Raw genomic sequence first — 14,834 nt, 5'->3', positions numbered from 1 at the left:
ATACAATCTTAAAGACTCCCTCTTTAAATTGTCGCAATCTCAGCAATTTGACACTTCCTAATAACACTTCCAAATGACTCAGAAACTTTGAACTCCCTTCAACTTCTGGTCCGTGCACTAATCATCCCGAAGAGTGACTCACACTACAAGCTTCTCCCGAAGCTCTTAAACAAGGTGTCCTTGAGAGTTTTACTTGCAAAACTTTAACAAAACATATGCAAGAAAAACAGAAAACAAAACACAAAGAGCTCTAGAACAAAAAGCTCTCTGCACATGAAAACGACACTTCAACAAAATATGAAATCAATCTCTGAAGTGATGACCTAATCGTCTAGGTCAGAAGCTTTTATAGAGAAACAAAAGCATAAATAAAGAATATTCACCATTGATTACTTGATGCACAAGATAATTCTAAATAGGGTAAATATCCACCTGTTTAGACAGAACCGGATTCTGCTGGAACCAAAAATACCCAGACTTTCCTAACCGAGACAAAAAGAATAAATGACAAGAATATTTCCAAGATAATTCCAGATTTATTCTATATATGGAAAGAGATATTACAGCAGAGAATATTACACAATAAACAGGATTTAATCAATAAATACAATATTAATTTTGACTAAAACCAAAAATGCCAATAAACTAAAAATAGAAACAAATCCCTCAAAATCGGGATTTTACAATCTCCCCCTTTGGCACTTTGGAAGGCAAAATTAATATAACACTCCTGCAAGAAAAACGAGTTAGTGATTACCAAATAAAACTCCCCCTGCGAAAAAGCACAAGTAAGCACAAGTAATAAAAAACAAGTAATCATAAAAAACTCCCCCTAAAAAAGAAGAGGGTCCAGAGTTCGATGTTCACAAAAAATTAATAAAAAATAAACCAGGAGTGCTTCTCCCCCTATTTGTCTGTCAAAGTACCAAAGAAAAATATAAAAGACCCCAAAAGACCAATGTTGTATGGCAAAATAAACAAACAAAATAAAAACAGTGGTCAGAAATTTGAAGCACGGGAGACAAGCAGCCGTAGGTCATGAATGGACTGCTGGATGATGGCAAACTTTGTGTGAAGATCAGCCATACTAGAACGAAGGAACGCTAATTCAGTAGCCACAGCAGGTGAATCTGTTGGGACAGAATCAGGGGGCAGGTCCTCTGATGCGAAATTGAGTGACTGAGGCTTCACTTTCTTGGCGCTTGGTGCTTCGCCAGACTCATTTGAAGAACCACCTGAACGGAATGAAACGGCAGTAGAAGCTAGGACCAAGTCTTCGGTCTCCAGTTTGATGTCATCATTCTGCATGCTAAGAATTTTATAAATGAGATGGGGAAATGGCAAATTAAGAGACTTACGATTACCTCTGCGGAAACCAACAATTTGATCAAAAATGTGTTTCGCCAGATCAACTTCTATGCCTGTGCCAACTTTATAGAGGAATGCGGCCAGGTCAAAAGAAATGGTGTTAGTGTGAGATGTAGGCTTCCAGTTTGAAGTGGCGAACTTGTGGAGCACAGCATACGTATTTGTCAGGTTGGTGACCAGCAGAACAGTGTTGGGAGACCACTGCATTCGTTGTCCCACGAGCTCGGACAATACTTCATCGCGATCAAGTGTTTCAGCAGCTTGATCTTCAACAGTTGCAATCGGAATTTGGAGTGCGATTGCAATATCTTTAGGAGCGAAGGAGTACCATTGTCCGCGGACATAAACCTTTTCGAAGTGAGGGGACTTTGGATCAAGCACATCATGGGTAAGATTGGCATAAAACTCCTTCACAACACGCTCCACATAGCCAGAAAGCTTCACCAGGGACCCAACCCACTCACGGGTTTGAAGCAAGATGAGAACTCCGAAGGACCTATGATCACTAAGAACAAAATTCCTCTCGGGAAGGAACTTACGATGGGCATACAGCATCATATCTCGTTCATTATCATTATAACAGAAGGAATAAGAGTGAGGTTGAAATTTTACCACTGACTTAGTAAGAGGAGTACCAGACCGAGAGATGGGTTTCTTGCCTTTTCCCTTGGATGAGTGTTTTGTTACCACAGGACTGGGAACAGCGGCGATAGGGCTTGGGACTGTGTCCACATCTGGATCAGACGACGCAACATCTTCCTCTTCCCTTGGCTCAGATTCGGTGGCTGATTCTTCAGGTTCCTGAGATAGCTCTTTGTCAGAGGCCACTTTCTCTGGGATATCTTCTGTGGATTCTTCAGCCACTGTTTCTTCTTCTTCATCTGCCTCAGAAGTGGACGGTGATGGTGGGTTGTCCTTGAGACGTTTCTTGACCGAGGATAGAGGAGAGACAGTCGATTCGGAGAGCGTTTTCCTCTTCAAAAAACCTTTGGCATATGTCTTTGGTGGGAGAGACGACTTCTTTGGTGGAGAGGGTTCGACAGACCCTTTTTCGGATGCCCTAGTCTTTTTGGTTGGAGCGCTCTGAGAAGAAGGAATAACAGATTCCTTTTCGGTCACCACCCCTTTAGGTGGTGGTGACGACACAGGGACAGCAGCAGCAACATCGGGGAACACCAGAGGGGTCGCTGTGGGAACCGGAGTTGTCTGCTTACGCGGCTTCATTTTGGGTCTTGTCCCTGCAGATGAACTAGGCGTCGAGACGGACTTGGGAAGAGCAGAGGCAGACGGCAAGGCTGTGCTGTCAGGTGTTTCAGACAGAGGTTTCGAGAGATTGGTTGGAGTTTTCTTTGAGTGTGCTCCTTTGGTCCTCACCATGGTATCTATAACTCAAGAAAAAAAAAAAAAAACAAAGACAAGAAATAACAGCCAAGAAGATGAAGAAGAATTAGAGAAATCGTGTGAGAGAGACAAGAGGAAGAAACCTTTATATAAAGGACCAAACCGATCGTGATCTTTCAATTACTCAAAATGGACGGTTAATTGCCCAAAAATCTGTCACATCTCTCTGAAATAACTGCTCAAATCTCATAAGGAAGTGATGTTTCCTTTTTCAAAAAAAAATTTCTCATTAAGACCAAATATCCTCATCATGGCACACGATCTCCTTTCTCCCTTCCTTTACAATTTTCTTTCCCTTTTTATTTCAAAAAATACAACAATAGAAGAACATAAAAGGAAACCAAATTTAATGGTGAAGATCATGACACAATAAGAGAGATCAAACCCTAGCCATACGATTTCAAAAAAAAAAAGGAAACCACATCAAAGACTTTAAGCAACACAATTTTCTCAATCAATTCACGTGAGATGCCAAGAATTTAAAAAAACTTGAATAACTTGGTATATTGAAAAGAAACTCATCAAAGCAATATTCATAAAACCAAGATTCGGTCAAGACAATTCCCCCATATTTCCTTTTCCTTTTTTTTAATTTTCTTCTTTTTTTTTTAAATTTAATAGAATAAAACTAAACAACAAATACAACTTGAATTATGGGCACGTGACAAACAATCTGAACAATCAATGAGAGAATCATGTGTGTATGAGAACCTTAAAATAAAAAACCTTGTGAAGATGAAGTCTTGAGCAATACCTGAACACAAATCAAGCACAATCCAGTTACTAAGCATATTTCAAAATGAATCAAACACTATGTGAACATTTATTATAAATTTTTCTTTTTCCTTCTTTTTTTTTAAAATTCAGTGAATCACAACTTCAAGCATATGTGTGTGAGAGTGTAGCAAGGGAACATTGCCCAATTTGACAGAAAGTCTCTTTCAAAATTTTGTACCCTATGAAGACGCTCTCACACTTACCCTAGTGGTAGCCCTTTTCTATGGTAGAGTATCCTCTTCATAACTCCGAATTACAAAGTTCCAACTTACTCAAAGATGGCTTTCACACACTAGGAAGGTAGCTCTATTCATTCATAGGAGCTTGAAATTGTGAAACACTAAACACCACTGTCACATAAACCAATGCTTGATTCACATAAATACACTACGAAGGGATTGCTATTTGATTTTACTCTAGGCATGCAAATCAGGAATTCATACAACACAGGATAATTTATTCTAAGTCATACACACAAATTCTCAAAATGTTTGAACAAATTCTAAGTTCGTGCCAACAACCAAGAACCAATACTTTAAACAAGACAAACTCCCAAGGATTTTCTGAGGGAGTCAAACCTAACCGAATCCAAGGCCTTGGTGAAAATATCTGCAAGTTGTTTTTCAGTTTCAATATACTCAAGCACAAGAGTTTTATTCTCAACTAATTCTCGTATGAAATGGTGTCGAATATCAATGTGCTTAGTCCTAGAGTGTTGTACCGGATTTTTTGAAATGTTGATGGCACTTGTGTTATCACAAAAAACAGTTAAGGTGTCAAGATCAAACCCATAGTCTTTCAGCATTTGTTTCATCCATAAGAGTTGAGCACAACAACTTCCAGCAGCAATGTATTCTGCCTCAGCAGTGGAGAGGGAGATCGAGTTTTTTCTTTTGCTGTGCCATGACACCAAATTGTTCCCTAGATAGAAACATCCCCCACTAGTACTCTTTCGATCATCGGTGTTGCCAGCCCAATCTGCATCACTAAAACACACAAGAGTGGGATTAGTTTCTTTGGTGTACCAAAGCCCATAATCAGTTGTTCCATGAACATATCTAATTATTCTTTTCACAGCCTTCACATGAGATTCCATTGGATTCCCTTGGTACCTGGCACACACACCAACACTATAACACAAGTCAGGTCTACTAGCAGTGAGATAAAGCAAACTACCAATCATACTCCTATAGAGTGTAGGATCAACTTTGACACCATTCTCATCTTTTGTGAGTTTAGTTGTGGTGCTCATTGGTGTTTTTGCAAATTTTGAGCTTTCAAGACCAAATTTCTTGATAAAATTCTTTGCATATTTGCTTTGACTCACAAAAGTGCCTTCCTCCATTTGCTTTACCTGCAGACCTAGAAAAAACGTTAGTTCACCCACCATACTCATTTCAAACTCGTCTTTCATTTGTTCCACAAACTTTTTCACTTCTGACTCAGAGGTAGAGCCAAAAACAATGTCATCCACATAGATTTGAGCAATTATGATATGTGAATCAACAGTCTTGATGAACAATGTTTTGTCAACTCCTCCCCTTTTGTACCCATGTGACACCAAGAAATTTGTAAGTTTCTCATACCATGCCCTTGGTGCCTGCTTGAGCCCATAAAGAGCTTTGTCTAGCTTGTAGACATGGTCAGGTGCATGAGGGTCTTCAAACCCTTTAGGTTGTTCAACATAGACCTCCTCATTTAAAACACCATTCAAGAATGCGGATTTCACATCCATTTGAAACAACCTGAAACCAATCAAACAAGCAATAGAGAGTAACAAACGTATAGATTCCAGTCTTGCAACTGGGGCAAATGTTTCATCAAAATCTATCCCTTCCACTTGTGTGTATCCTTGTGCCACCAATCTTGCCTTATTTCTTATGATAGTACCAAATTCATTAGATTTATTTTTAAAGATCCATTTAGTACCAATAATATTTGTGTCAAGTGGACGGGGCACAAGATTCCACACTTTATTTCTGAAAAATTGCTCCAATTCTTCCTACATAGCCTCAATCCAATTAGCATCAGTTAATGCCTCTTTCACATTTTTAGGCTCAAAATTGGATAAAAAACAAGCAAAACGAGAAACATTACTAAACCTCTTTCGTGTCACCATGCTGTCTTTAGGATCCCCCTGAATTAAATCTGATGGATGGTTCAGTTTGACTCTGCTAGAAGGTTCTTTTCGAATCTCATCAGATATAATACCTGGAAACCTTTTTTCTGTCTGTTCAGTATCTGTGTCATCAGACTCAGGATCTGTGGATACAGATGTTCCGGAGGTTCCCACAGCATGGTCATGAACAGGTTCACCGTCAACTTGCTCATCGGATTCGTCCACAAACCTGTCAATTTCTTCTTCTGTAGAAAATTCAGAGAAATCTCGAACATCATCAATAACAACATTAATTGACTCCATAACAGTTTGGGTTCTCATGTTATACACACGATAAGCCTTACTATTAGTGGAGTACCCAAGAAATACACCCTCATCACTTTTGTTATCAAATTTTCCCAGATGTTCTCTATCCCTCAAAATGTAACAAGCACATCCAAACACATGAAAATAAGCAACACTTGGTTTTTTACCTTTCCAAATTTCATATGAGGTTTTAGAGGTACCTGGACGAAGAAAGACACGATTTATGATATAGCAAGCAGTACTAATGGCTTCAGCCCATAGCCTCTTAGTTAGTTTCTTGCTATTCAACATTACCCTAGCCATTTCTTGCAGGGTACGATTCTTCCTTTCCACTACGCCATTCTGTTGAGGCGTTTTAGGAGCTGAGAACTCATGAGTTATACCTGCAGCCTTACAAAATTCATCATAGACCGAGTTCTCAAACTCCTTCCCATGATCGCTACGTATGCGCAAATTTTTTCCAATTGTGCAATCTTTTTCAACCTGCAACTTAGTACACAAGGTTTTAAACGCATCAAACGTATCTGATTTTTCCCTTAAGAATTCAACCCATGTGTATCTAGAAAAATCATCCACACACACAAATATATACCTCTTACCATTCAAGCTTTCAACTTGAATTGGACCCATTAGATCCATGTGAAGCAACTCTAGCACTTTCGAAGTATTAATGTCAGAGACACTTTTATGAGTGCTTTTTAGTTGCTTACCAAGTTGGCATTCTTTGCACTTGCCTTTAGTTTCCTTACCCAAACTAGGGAAGCCACGAACAATCCCTGCATGAGACAACTTTTTCAACAGTTTAAAGTTTATATGCCCAAGTTTGGCATGCCACACATCAGTATTGTTACCTAAGGCAGAATAACACATGAAAGAGGGTAACATGGTATAACAATTGTCTCTAGACCTGTACCCTTCAAGAATTTCCTCGCCATCTTGATTTACCACAACACAATTTTCTTTATCAAAGTTGACCGTGAAGCCTTGGTCACAAATTTGGCTAATGCTAAGGAGATTAGCCTTAAGTCCTTCAACAAGTAAAATTCCTTTAATTCTAGGTAACCCATCAAAATCAAGAGTACCTATTCCAAGAACATTACCTTCAATACCATTACCAAACGTGACTGATCCACAATGCAGAGGTCTTATGTCAGTGAGAATTGTCTTGTTACCTGTCATATGTCTAGAACAACCACTGTCAAAATACCATAAGTAAGACGAAGGGAGTCTATCATCACAAATTCCAGCAAAACATTTTGTCTTTTCAATCCAAACATTTTTTGATTTAGATCTTTTCACTTTCATGTTTTCTTTGAAATAATTCAATTTTTCAAAGTATTTGTTTTTAGCAAAATTCATGAGAGTGAAACATCTTGGTCTAATATGTCCCTTTCTCCCACAGAAGTGACATGTGGGAATAAGCACAGTATTCTTACCTTTGTTCTTATGACCAGTGAACCTTTTTTCTGTAACAATAGGTTTGTTTTCTGTTGAGTCAGACACTATACCTGTGGGAGCAGAACTTTCAGGTGCCAATAACCCTGCAGAAACAAACACAGTTTTTTGCACTTTTTGAGAACTTGAGGCTCCAAGTCCTATGTGCCCTTGTTGACCTGCATTCTGAATTTCCTCAAAAACAGTAGATCCAGGGTTAAGCATTCTAACATTCTTATTGAGATTCTCAAGATCTTTTGTCAATTTGCTTATTTCATTAATTTTCGAATTAATATCATTTTCAAGCAATTCATTTTGATCAACAAGTATTTTAATCTCAGCAGAAAGTTCTTTGTTCTTACTAACCAATGATCGATTCTCAGAACACAATTTCTCCCATGATTCATACAATTTTTTGTATGCTTCTCCTAGAGAATCATCATTTAGATCGAATTCATCACTATCCGAGCTTTCACCTTTGGTACAATTGTTTAGGCACACCATTTTGGCCTCTCTCAATGTTGACTCAGAAACACTGGTTGTGAATGCAACGTTCTCTTTTTCCTCTTCACTGTTATCCAAGTCTTCGTCACTCCATGTAACGATCATACCTTTCTTGTTCTTTTTGAGAGTGTTTGCACATTCAGCCTGGATGTGCCCAAAGCCTTCACATTCCCTGAACTGAATACCCTTTTTGTTAGAGAAAGAGGGTTTAGAGTAAGAGAAATTACCTCTAGGAGCCTTTCCAATGGTTTGCCTATTCCCAATCTTTTTCATGTATTTTTGAAATTTTTTTGAGAGCAAAGCCATTTCATTATCACCGTCTCCCTCATCAGGAGTCTCCATCTCCGTGCTTTTGAAAGCAATCGTTTTTTCTTTTTCTTTTGATGGGTTAGGTTTGTCCTTTTGACGAATCTTTTGGTTAAGCTCAAAAGTTCGTAGTGATCCCATCAACTCTTCCACCTTCATGTTGCTGAAATCTTTTGCCTCTTTCATTGCTGTGAGCTTCACATTAAACCTGTCAGGTAGAACTCTAACAATTTTCCTAACAAGTACAGAATCATCAAGTTTCTCACCCAAGGCAAAATATTCATTAGCAATATCAGAAAGTCTTTCATAGAATTCAGTTAAAGTCTCAGAATCAAACATTCTGAGATCATCAAACCTAGTTTGAAGCATAATGAATCGAGATCTCTTGACATCAGCTGTTCCTTCAAATTGAGTTTGAAGGATTGTCCAGGCTTCTTTAGCAGAGGTGCAAGTGGAAACAAGCTTTATAAAACTTTCTCCAACACCATTGAATATGGCGTGAAGAGCTTTATTATTATAGCTAGATAATTTTTCTTCTTCTGTGTCCCAAACAAGTTCAGATTTTACAATTGTGCTTCCATCTTCACCTTTTTCAGTAGGAGGTGACCATCCAGACAAAATTGCTCTCCATGCTTTCTCATCTTGAGCTTTTATGAAGGCTCTCATCCTAACTTTCCAATATGGATAGTTTGAGTCTTTTAGCAATGGAGGTCGAGACACCGAACTACCTTCTGCAAAGAAAGACATTTCACACAAAACAAATCAAACGGAAAATAACCACAAGATCTCACTAAGAGTTTAGTGAACCGCTCTGATACCAATTAAAATTCTCTTATTTGGATTAAATTAATTGGTTAATTCAAATAATTAATCCAAGGATGTATGTAAAAAAACACGTTTTAACAGATTGCGGAAATTCTTAAACAGATGTATGATATGTGTAAACAGAATTACTTAATCAGAAACGAAAAAATAAAGGACACACGAATTTTTACGTGGTATCAACAACCTTTGCAGGTTGTTACTAATCCACGAGGCCACGCCCAGAGAATGAAGTTTATTAGATAAGAATTATTCAAATTACAATCACCAATTGACTTATACAATCTTAAAGACTCCCTCTTTAAATTGTCGCAATCCCAGCAATTTGACACTTCCTAATAACACTTCCAAATGACTCAGAAACTTTGAACTCCCTTCAACTTCTGGTCTGTGCACTAATCATCCCAAAGAGTGACTCACACTACAAGCTTCTCCCGAAGCTCTTAAACAAGGTGTCCTTGAGAGTTTTACCTGCAAAACAGTTAACAAAACATATGCAAGAAAAACAGAAAACAAAACACAAAGAGCTCTAGAACAAAAAGCTCTCTGCACATGAAAACGACACTTCAACAAAATATGAAATCAATCTCTGAAGTGATGACCTAATCGTCTAGGTCAGAAGCTTTTATAGAGAAACAAAAGCATAAATAAAGAATATTCACCATTGATTACTTGATGCACAAGATAATTCTAAATAGGGTAAATATCCACCTGTTTAGACATAACCGGATTCTGCTGGAACCAAAAATACCCAGACTTTCCTAACCGAGACAAAAAGAATAAATGACAAGAATATTTCCAAGATAATTCCAGATTTATTCTATATACGGAAGAGATATTACAGCAGAGAATATTACACAATAAACAGGATTTAATCAATAAATACAATATTAATTTTGACTAAAACCAAAAATGCCAATAAACTAAAAATAGAAACAAATCCCTCAAAATCGGGATTTTACAGATGTAAACAAGACACTTGATATAAAATGTTAGATTAAATATTAATCTAGATGCATAATAATCCTAATGCAGAATAAAGAGATTGTTATAAAATTTAGAGGATCGAATATATTTATCTCCAACCATTGTTATTGATAATCTCGATCTACCACTCTAGATCTACAAAAGAAAATAAGAGAAATTAGAACAAGAACACATGCTTCCAAGCTCTCACTAACTCTTTTAGATGAAGTTACTGAAAAATGGAATAATAAGTCGCGAGCTTGGGGACGGGTACTCTATATTTATAGAGTGAGACATTCTATCAGAGTCTTTGCCACAGATTGAGATATTCTCTCAATGAGTTAGTAAATGCAAAATCGGGTAACAAACAAAATTGAGTAACAAATAATGTTGACTATAAATCAGAATATTTGTCAATAAATTAAATATTGACTTTGATATATTAAATGAATTAGTTGTAGCAAATTGTTTTTATATACCATATAAATAAATATTCTAACATCTACTTCAATGTCTACTACCCCATATATACATGTGTAAAATACAATATAAATATATATGTATATGGCCTTGGATTATATTCCATTTATGGAACGATTCAGTCATAAAATAGTCAAAGGGGGCCCCAATTTGTACTACTATTCGACTGACATTTTAACACTATTTCTGATAAAAAGTGAGGCTAAATAGTATAGTTTGTCCCATCGCACAGTTAATGCAACTGTGCAAGACACCGGAGATAACCGGTTTTATATTATTTTATGTGAATAGTTACACGTTGGGGGTGGTTTTCTGGTAATTGTACTTCTTGAACTTTTGGTCTTTTGGTAATTTGTAGTTTCATAACATATTTGTTGTTTTTTTACATTGACTGTACATTTAGTACATTGTTCTTACTATTTTGCACATTGTTTATGATTTCGCAACACATACTGTTTAACACAGGTAGATGGGCCAGTCTGAGTCCATGAGCACGGCCCAAATGAAAAGGGTCTATTATAGTGAAATAAACTTTAAAATTGAGATTTTTTTTTATTAGGCCCAAAGTTATGAATGGGGCACGTAAGATAAATTTTTGTAATGAATATGTTTTATTTAATATATCTTCCCCTTTTGTTATGTTATCAGCAGACAAAGTAGTGATCAATTAATATATCAGAAGACGTAGTATTGAATATTGTAGTGAAAAGTTAGTAAAATAATGAGGACTGCTAAAATCAAAACTAATTAACACTTTTTTTTATCCTAATTAACGATAAAGATAACAATATTATTAGTTTACTTAATATAATAATATTGGTAAATTTGTAATAGTAATAAACAAGCTTGGTGAGTTGCATTAACAATGAATTTTTTTTTGTTTTTTTATCCTAATTAATTACCTAATTCATATTAATATTATGCTTTAAACATGGTTTTAATGATTTTATGCCTATTTGGTGAGAAGCATATATACTTTAAGCAATCAATTAAAAAAGCTAACAAAGTTACTTACTATTAAAATCTCGTAAGTATAGATAGTAGGCTCGAATCTACATGATATGATTAAGTAAGTGTAATTATGTCATATTTTGTAATCCTTCATTTGAATTGTGAAGATGAATATTTTTACTAATTTCATCTTTAATGTACAATTAATGAAATTTCAATAATAGTGATACGCATGGTATATAATGAAGAGAAAGAAAAGAAACGATTACAGTCAATTTGTTATCTAATTTTATCAATTAGAGTGAAGCGTCACTAAAAAAGGAACGTATATTTAGGATTGGTCATTTGATTATCATTAATCTACCTTTCTAAAACATTACAAATATGATTGAACTGCCATAATCAATAACTTTTTACCATTGAAACAAATATACTATTTAGCTACAATTTGAATTCACTTACATTAATGCAATTGTTATACTAATTCAGCCACCTAAACCATTACAAAACACTTTAATTGTTAAGTAGGACAGAAAGCCTACGAAAATAGACACTTAGTCAATTTGCACTATCATTCTGTCATAAAGTTCGATGGTCATCTAGATTCGTCAAATTTAGCCGAATGCTAAGCTCTCTTACTTGGTGAGGGTTGTTGACTGTGAGGAAGCGGTAGACCAACCAGCTGAGGGCATGTTCTTCGATTGTGGTCTGCAGAATAACAGTTCGAACACTTCCTTTTAGTTTTAATGGCTCCATCCGACATATCTATCGTAACATTGTCCCTATTGTTTCTTGCATAGGCGGATCCTTTAGTTCTACAAGGTGTTGGGTTCCTGGTAATGTTTTCATTTTCTTGATAGGTTTGATATCGTCCCGAGTCATTATCACCGGTGTTTGATTCCAATGGAACTGCATCCTTGAACATTGCAGTTAGTGTTGCCACTTCTTGTTTCGCTTTGGTGTAAGATTGCTCAGACTTGGAAGTGTAATAGCTCAACAAGTTTGTATCCAAAGCGAGGGATGCCTGCCTAGCCATTTCAAATAAGTGTTTCTTTTTTGTGGAGTGTTGCTTTAGTTCGAGGGGGAGGTCTGCTTTTGCATTCTTACTCCACCGTTTCAGCAGGAGAGACTGTGGTACTATCTTCATATGACGGTATTTCATTACGGCCCAAATATGTCTACACGGATAGCCGTCTGTCTAAAAAAGAAAGCAGTGACAGGTGAATGTCTCCTCTTGTGGGTGGTAATGAACGTTGTACACTCTATCCTCGTGTTGGAACTTTGACAAACTGTAGGAGAATGATTCACCGTTGTCTTCACAATTGTTGACAAAGTACGCATGTTCCGCTTTGATTTGATCAGCCACTTTATAGTACATATTTCTAGTGTACAATTTGGCACACTACTCATGGTACGTCTTAAGAGCATTTTTGGGACCTGGTATTGGAGGACTACTGTGTCGACTATTGTAATCATCTTCTCTCTCGACGTGCCTCAACTTTGTCATAGCAACGTCAATCGAGGTAACGAATTCACGGAGACTATAACTTGCATGTAGGAATTTTTTAATACTTGAATTCATGGACTCACATCCTTGGTTGGTCCGCATTCCGGCGACAAATTTCCCTCTTAGGTATGTCTCTGCCCATGAACGACGACTGTGATAAGTGTTGGTGCACCATTGGCTAGAATGGAGGTCAAAATTGTGTATTAATTCCCCCCATTTTTGCATGAATTCCTCTATTGTGTAATAGTTGGACATGACATCTTGAAATCCTTGTAAGAATCGGGGGTCTTTTGAAATTTTTAAAGCGTTGGTACACAGGTGCCACACACACAACCGATGAGTTGCATTTGGGAAGTACTTCAAGACAACATTTTTGATAGCTCCATCTCCATCTGTCACCACAACCTTTGGTGTTACATGATTGTGGCATTCAATAAATTTGTCAAGCAACCAAAAGTAAGTTTGCTCATCCTCAGAGTTAAGCAGTGCCATTCCAAATATGCAGGTCTTGAAATGATGATTGACACCCAAAATAATTGTCAGGGGTTTATTATATTTGTTTGTCATATATGTTGTGTCAAATCCAATAACCTCACCAAATGCGACGAAATTCCGTCGAGAATATCCGTCCGCCCAGAATAGGTTCCCCAATCTATTGTCCACGTCACATTGATATTGAATGAAGAAATTTGGATCCCTCTTTGACAGACAATCCAAATATCCCAAAGCACCATCTGAATCTATACATCTTTTCTCTTTTCTTTTGACATGGGCGACCTTGTTGTAAACGTCTCGTAGCTGGCAAGGCATCCTTTCGTACCCACCAGACTGCATTGCCAAGTGGGAGATGATGTGTGAAGTTCTTATCCCAACTTGGTTCATTGACCTCACTTGAGCAACTAGGGTTTCTGACACGGAACAGTTTGATCTCAGAAATCGCAACTCGTCTAATGCTGCCTTGTCATGGTTGTGCAGAGGTTGGAATTCCTTGCAAATCTACGAACCCTCATCGCCCATCATTACGACTCGAAAACTAGCTTGGCAACCAGTCCTAGTAATAGATGTTTTTCGTTTGCTCCCACCGGCCTTGTCAATTTCCATGTGTTTGCGGAAACCTTCTTTTGAACATACCCATTTTCTCATGGTGATGTTCCCATTTTTTTTCTGTACATCTGCTTTGCGGACACTGAAGCCTACCCACAAAGAGTATGTGTAATAAAAATCCTCCCACTCTTCAAGGGACTCTAAGACCTTTCCCTGGACATCCTCCGTCTCAATATCATTTGCGATTTTCTCAATCCCCAAAGATTGTAGTATATTTTCCCAATTTGATGTTTCTTGCAAACTTCCTACCTCGTCCATATTTAAGTTAAATCTCGGAAAGAAAATCCAAGTTTTAGGCAATATATTATAAATAGAGTTATTGTATGTTTTACATAGCCCATTATACATACAATTTGACATGTAAACTCAGTCGATATTGGTGAAAAGCTTGATATTGCAAAGGTGTGTAAAAACATGGCACAAATGTGAAACTGGATTTTCAAAATAGAAGAAAATTCCTATTATTATAATTTTTCCTTATTTGGTTCCCATAGAAAATGGGAGACATGCCCAAATTAAAGGAAATGTGAACGTAAATAATAAAGGCCAATGCATTTTCAAGTGTAAGATTTATTTGGGCCTTCCATTGATATTGAGAAGATTAAACAATAGGCCCAGTAAAATGAGCTAGTCAATATATTGGAAGAATTTCTAATGATGAGGGAATGTGGTTGTTGATAGACTTAAGACAAGTTTCCTTTCAAAATAAAAAAGAATTTAAATTAATAATAAAACGATTTTTTTAACTAAATTAAAATTTGACATCTAAACTAAGTGATTGTTTATGAC

At 36.9% G+C, this 14,834-nt stretch overlaps 1 protein-coding gene across 1 annotated transcript; it reads right to left on the bottom strand.

Annotated features, from left to right (window-relative positions):
- Positions 1-12,836: 12,836 nt before the first annotated feature.
- On the bottom strand, positions 12,837-14,303 carry LOC133806068 (protein FAR1-RELATED SEQUENCE 5-like). Its single transcript, XM_062244203.1, has 2 exons — positions 13,946-14,303; positions 12,837-13,849 (listed from the first exon to the last, which is right to left on the bottom strand). The coding sequence occupies exons 1-2, from the start codon at positions 14,301-14,303 to the stop codon at positions 12,837-12,839; spliced, it is 1,371 nt and encodes a 456-aa protein (XP_062100187.1).
- Positions 14,304-14,834: the final 531 nt, after the last annotated feature.

Source organism: Humulus lupulus, chromosome X, assembly GCF_963169125.1.
Source record: "Humulus lupulus chromosome X, drHumLupu1.1, whole genome shotgun sequence".
Taxonomy (NCBI): domain Eukaryota; kingdom Viridiplantae; phylum Streptophyta; class Magnoliopsida; order Rosales; family Cannabaceae; genus Humulus; species Humulus lupulus.
Note: the sequence above shows the minus strand (reverse complement) of the source record. Positions and strands in the feature narration are given on the sequence as shown.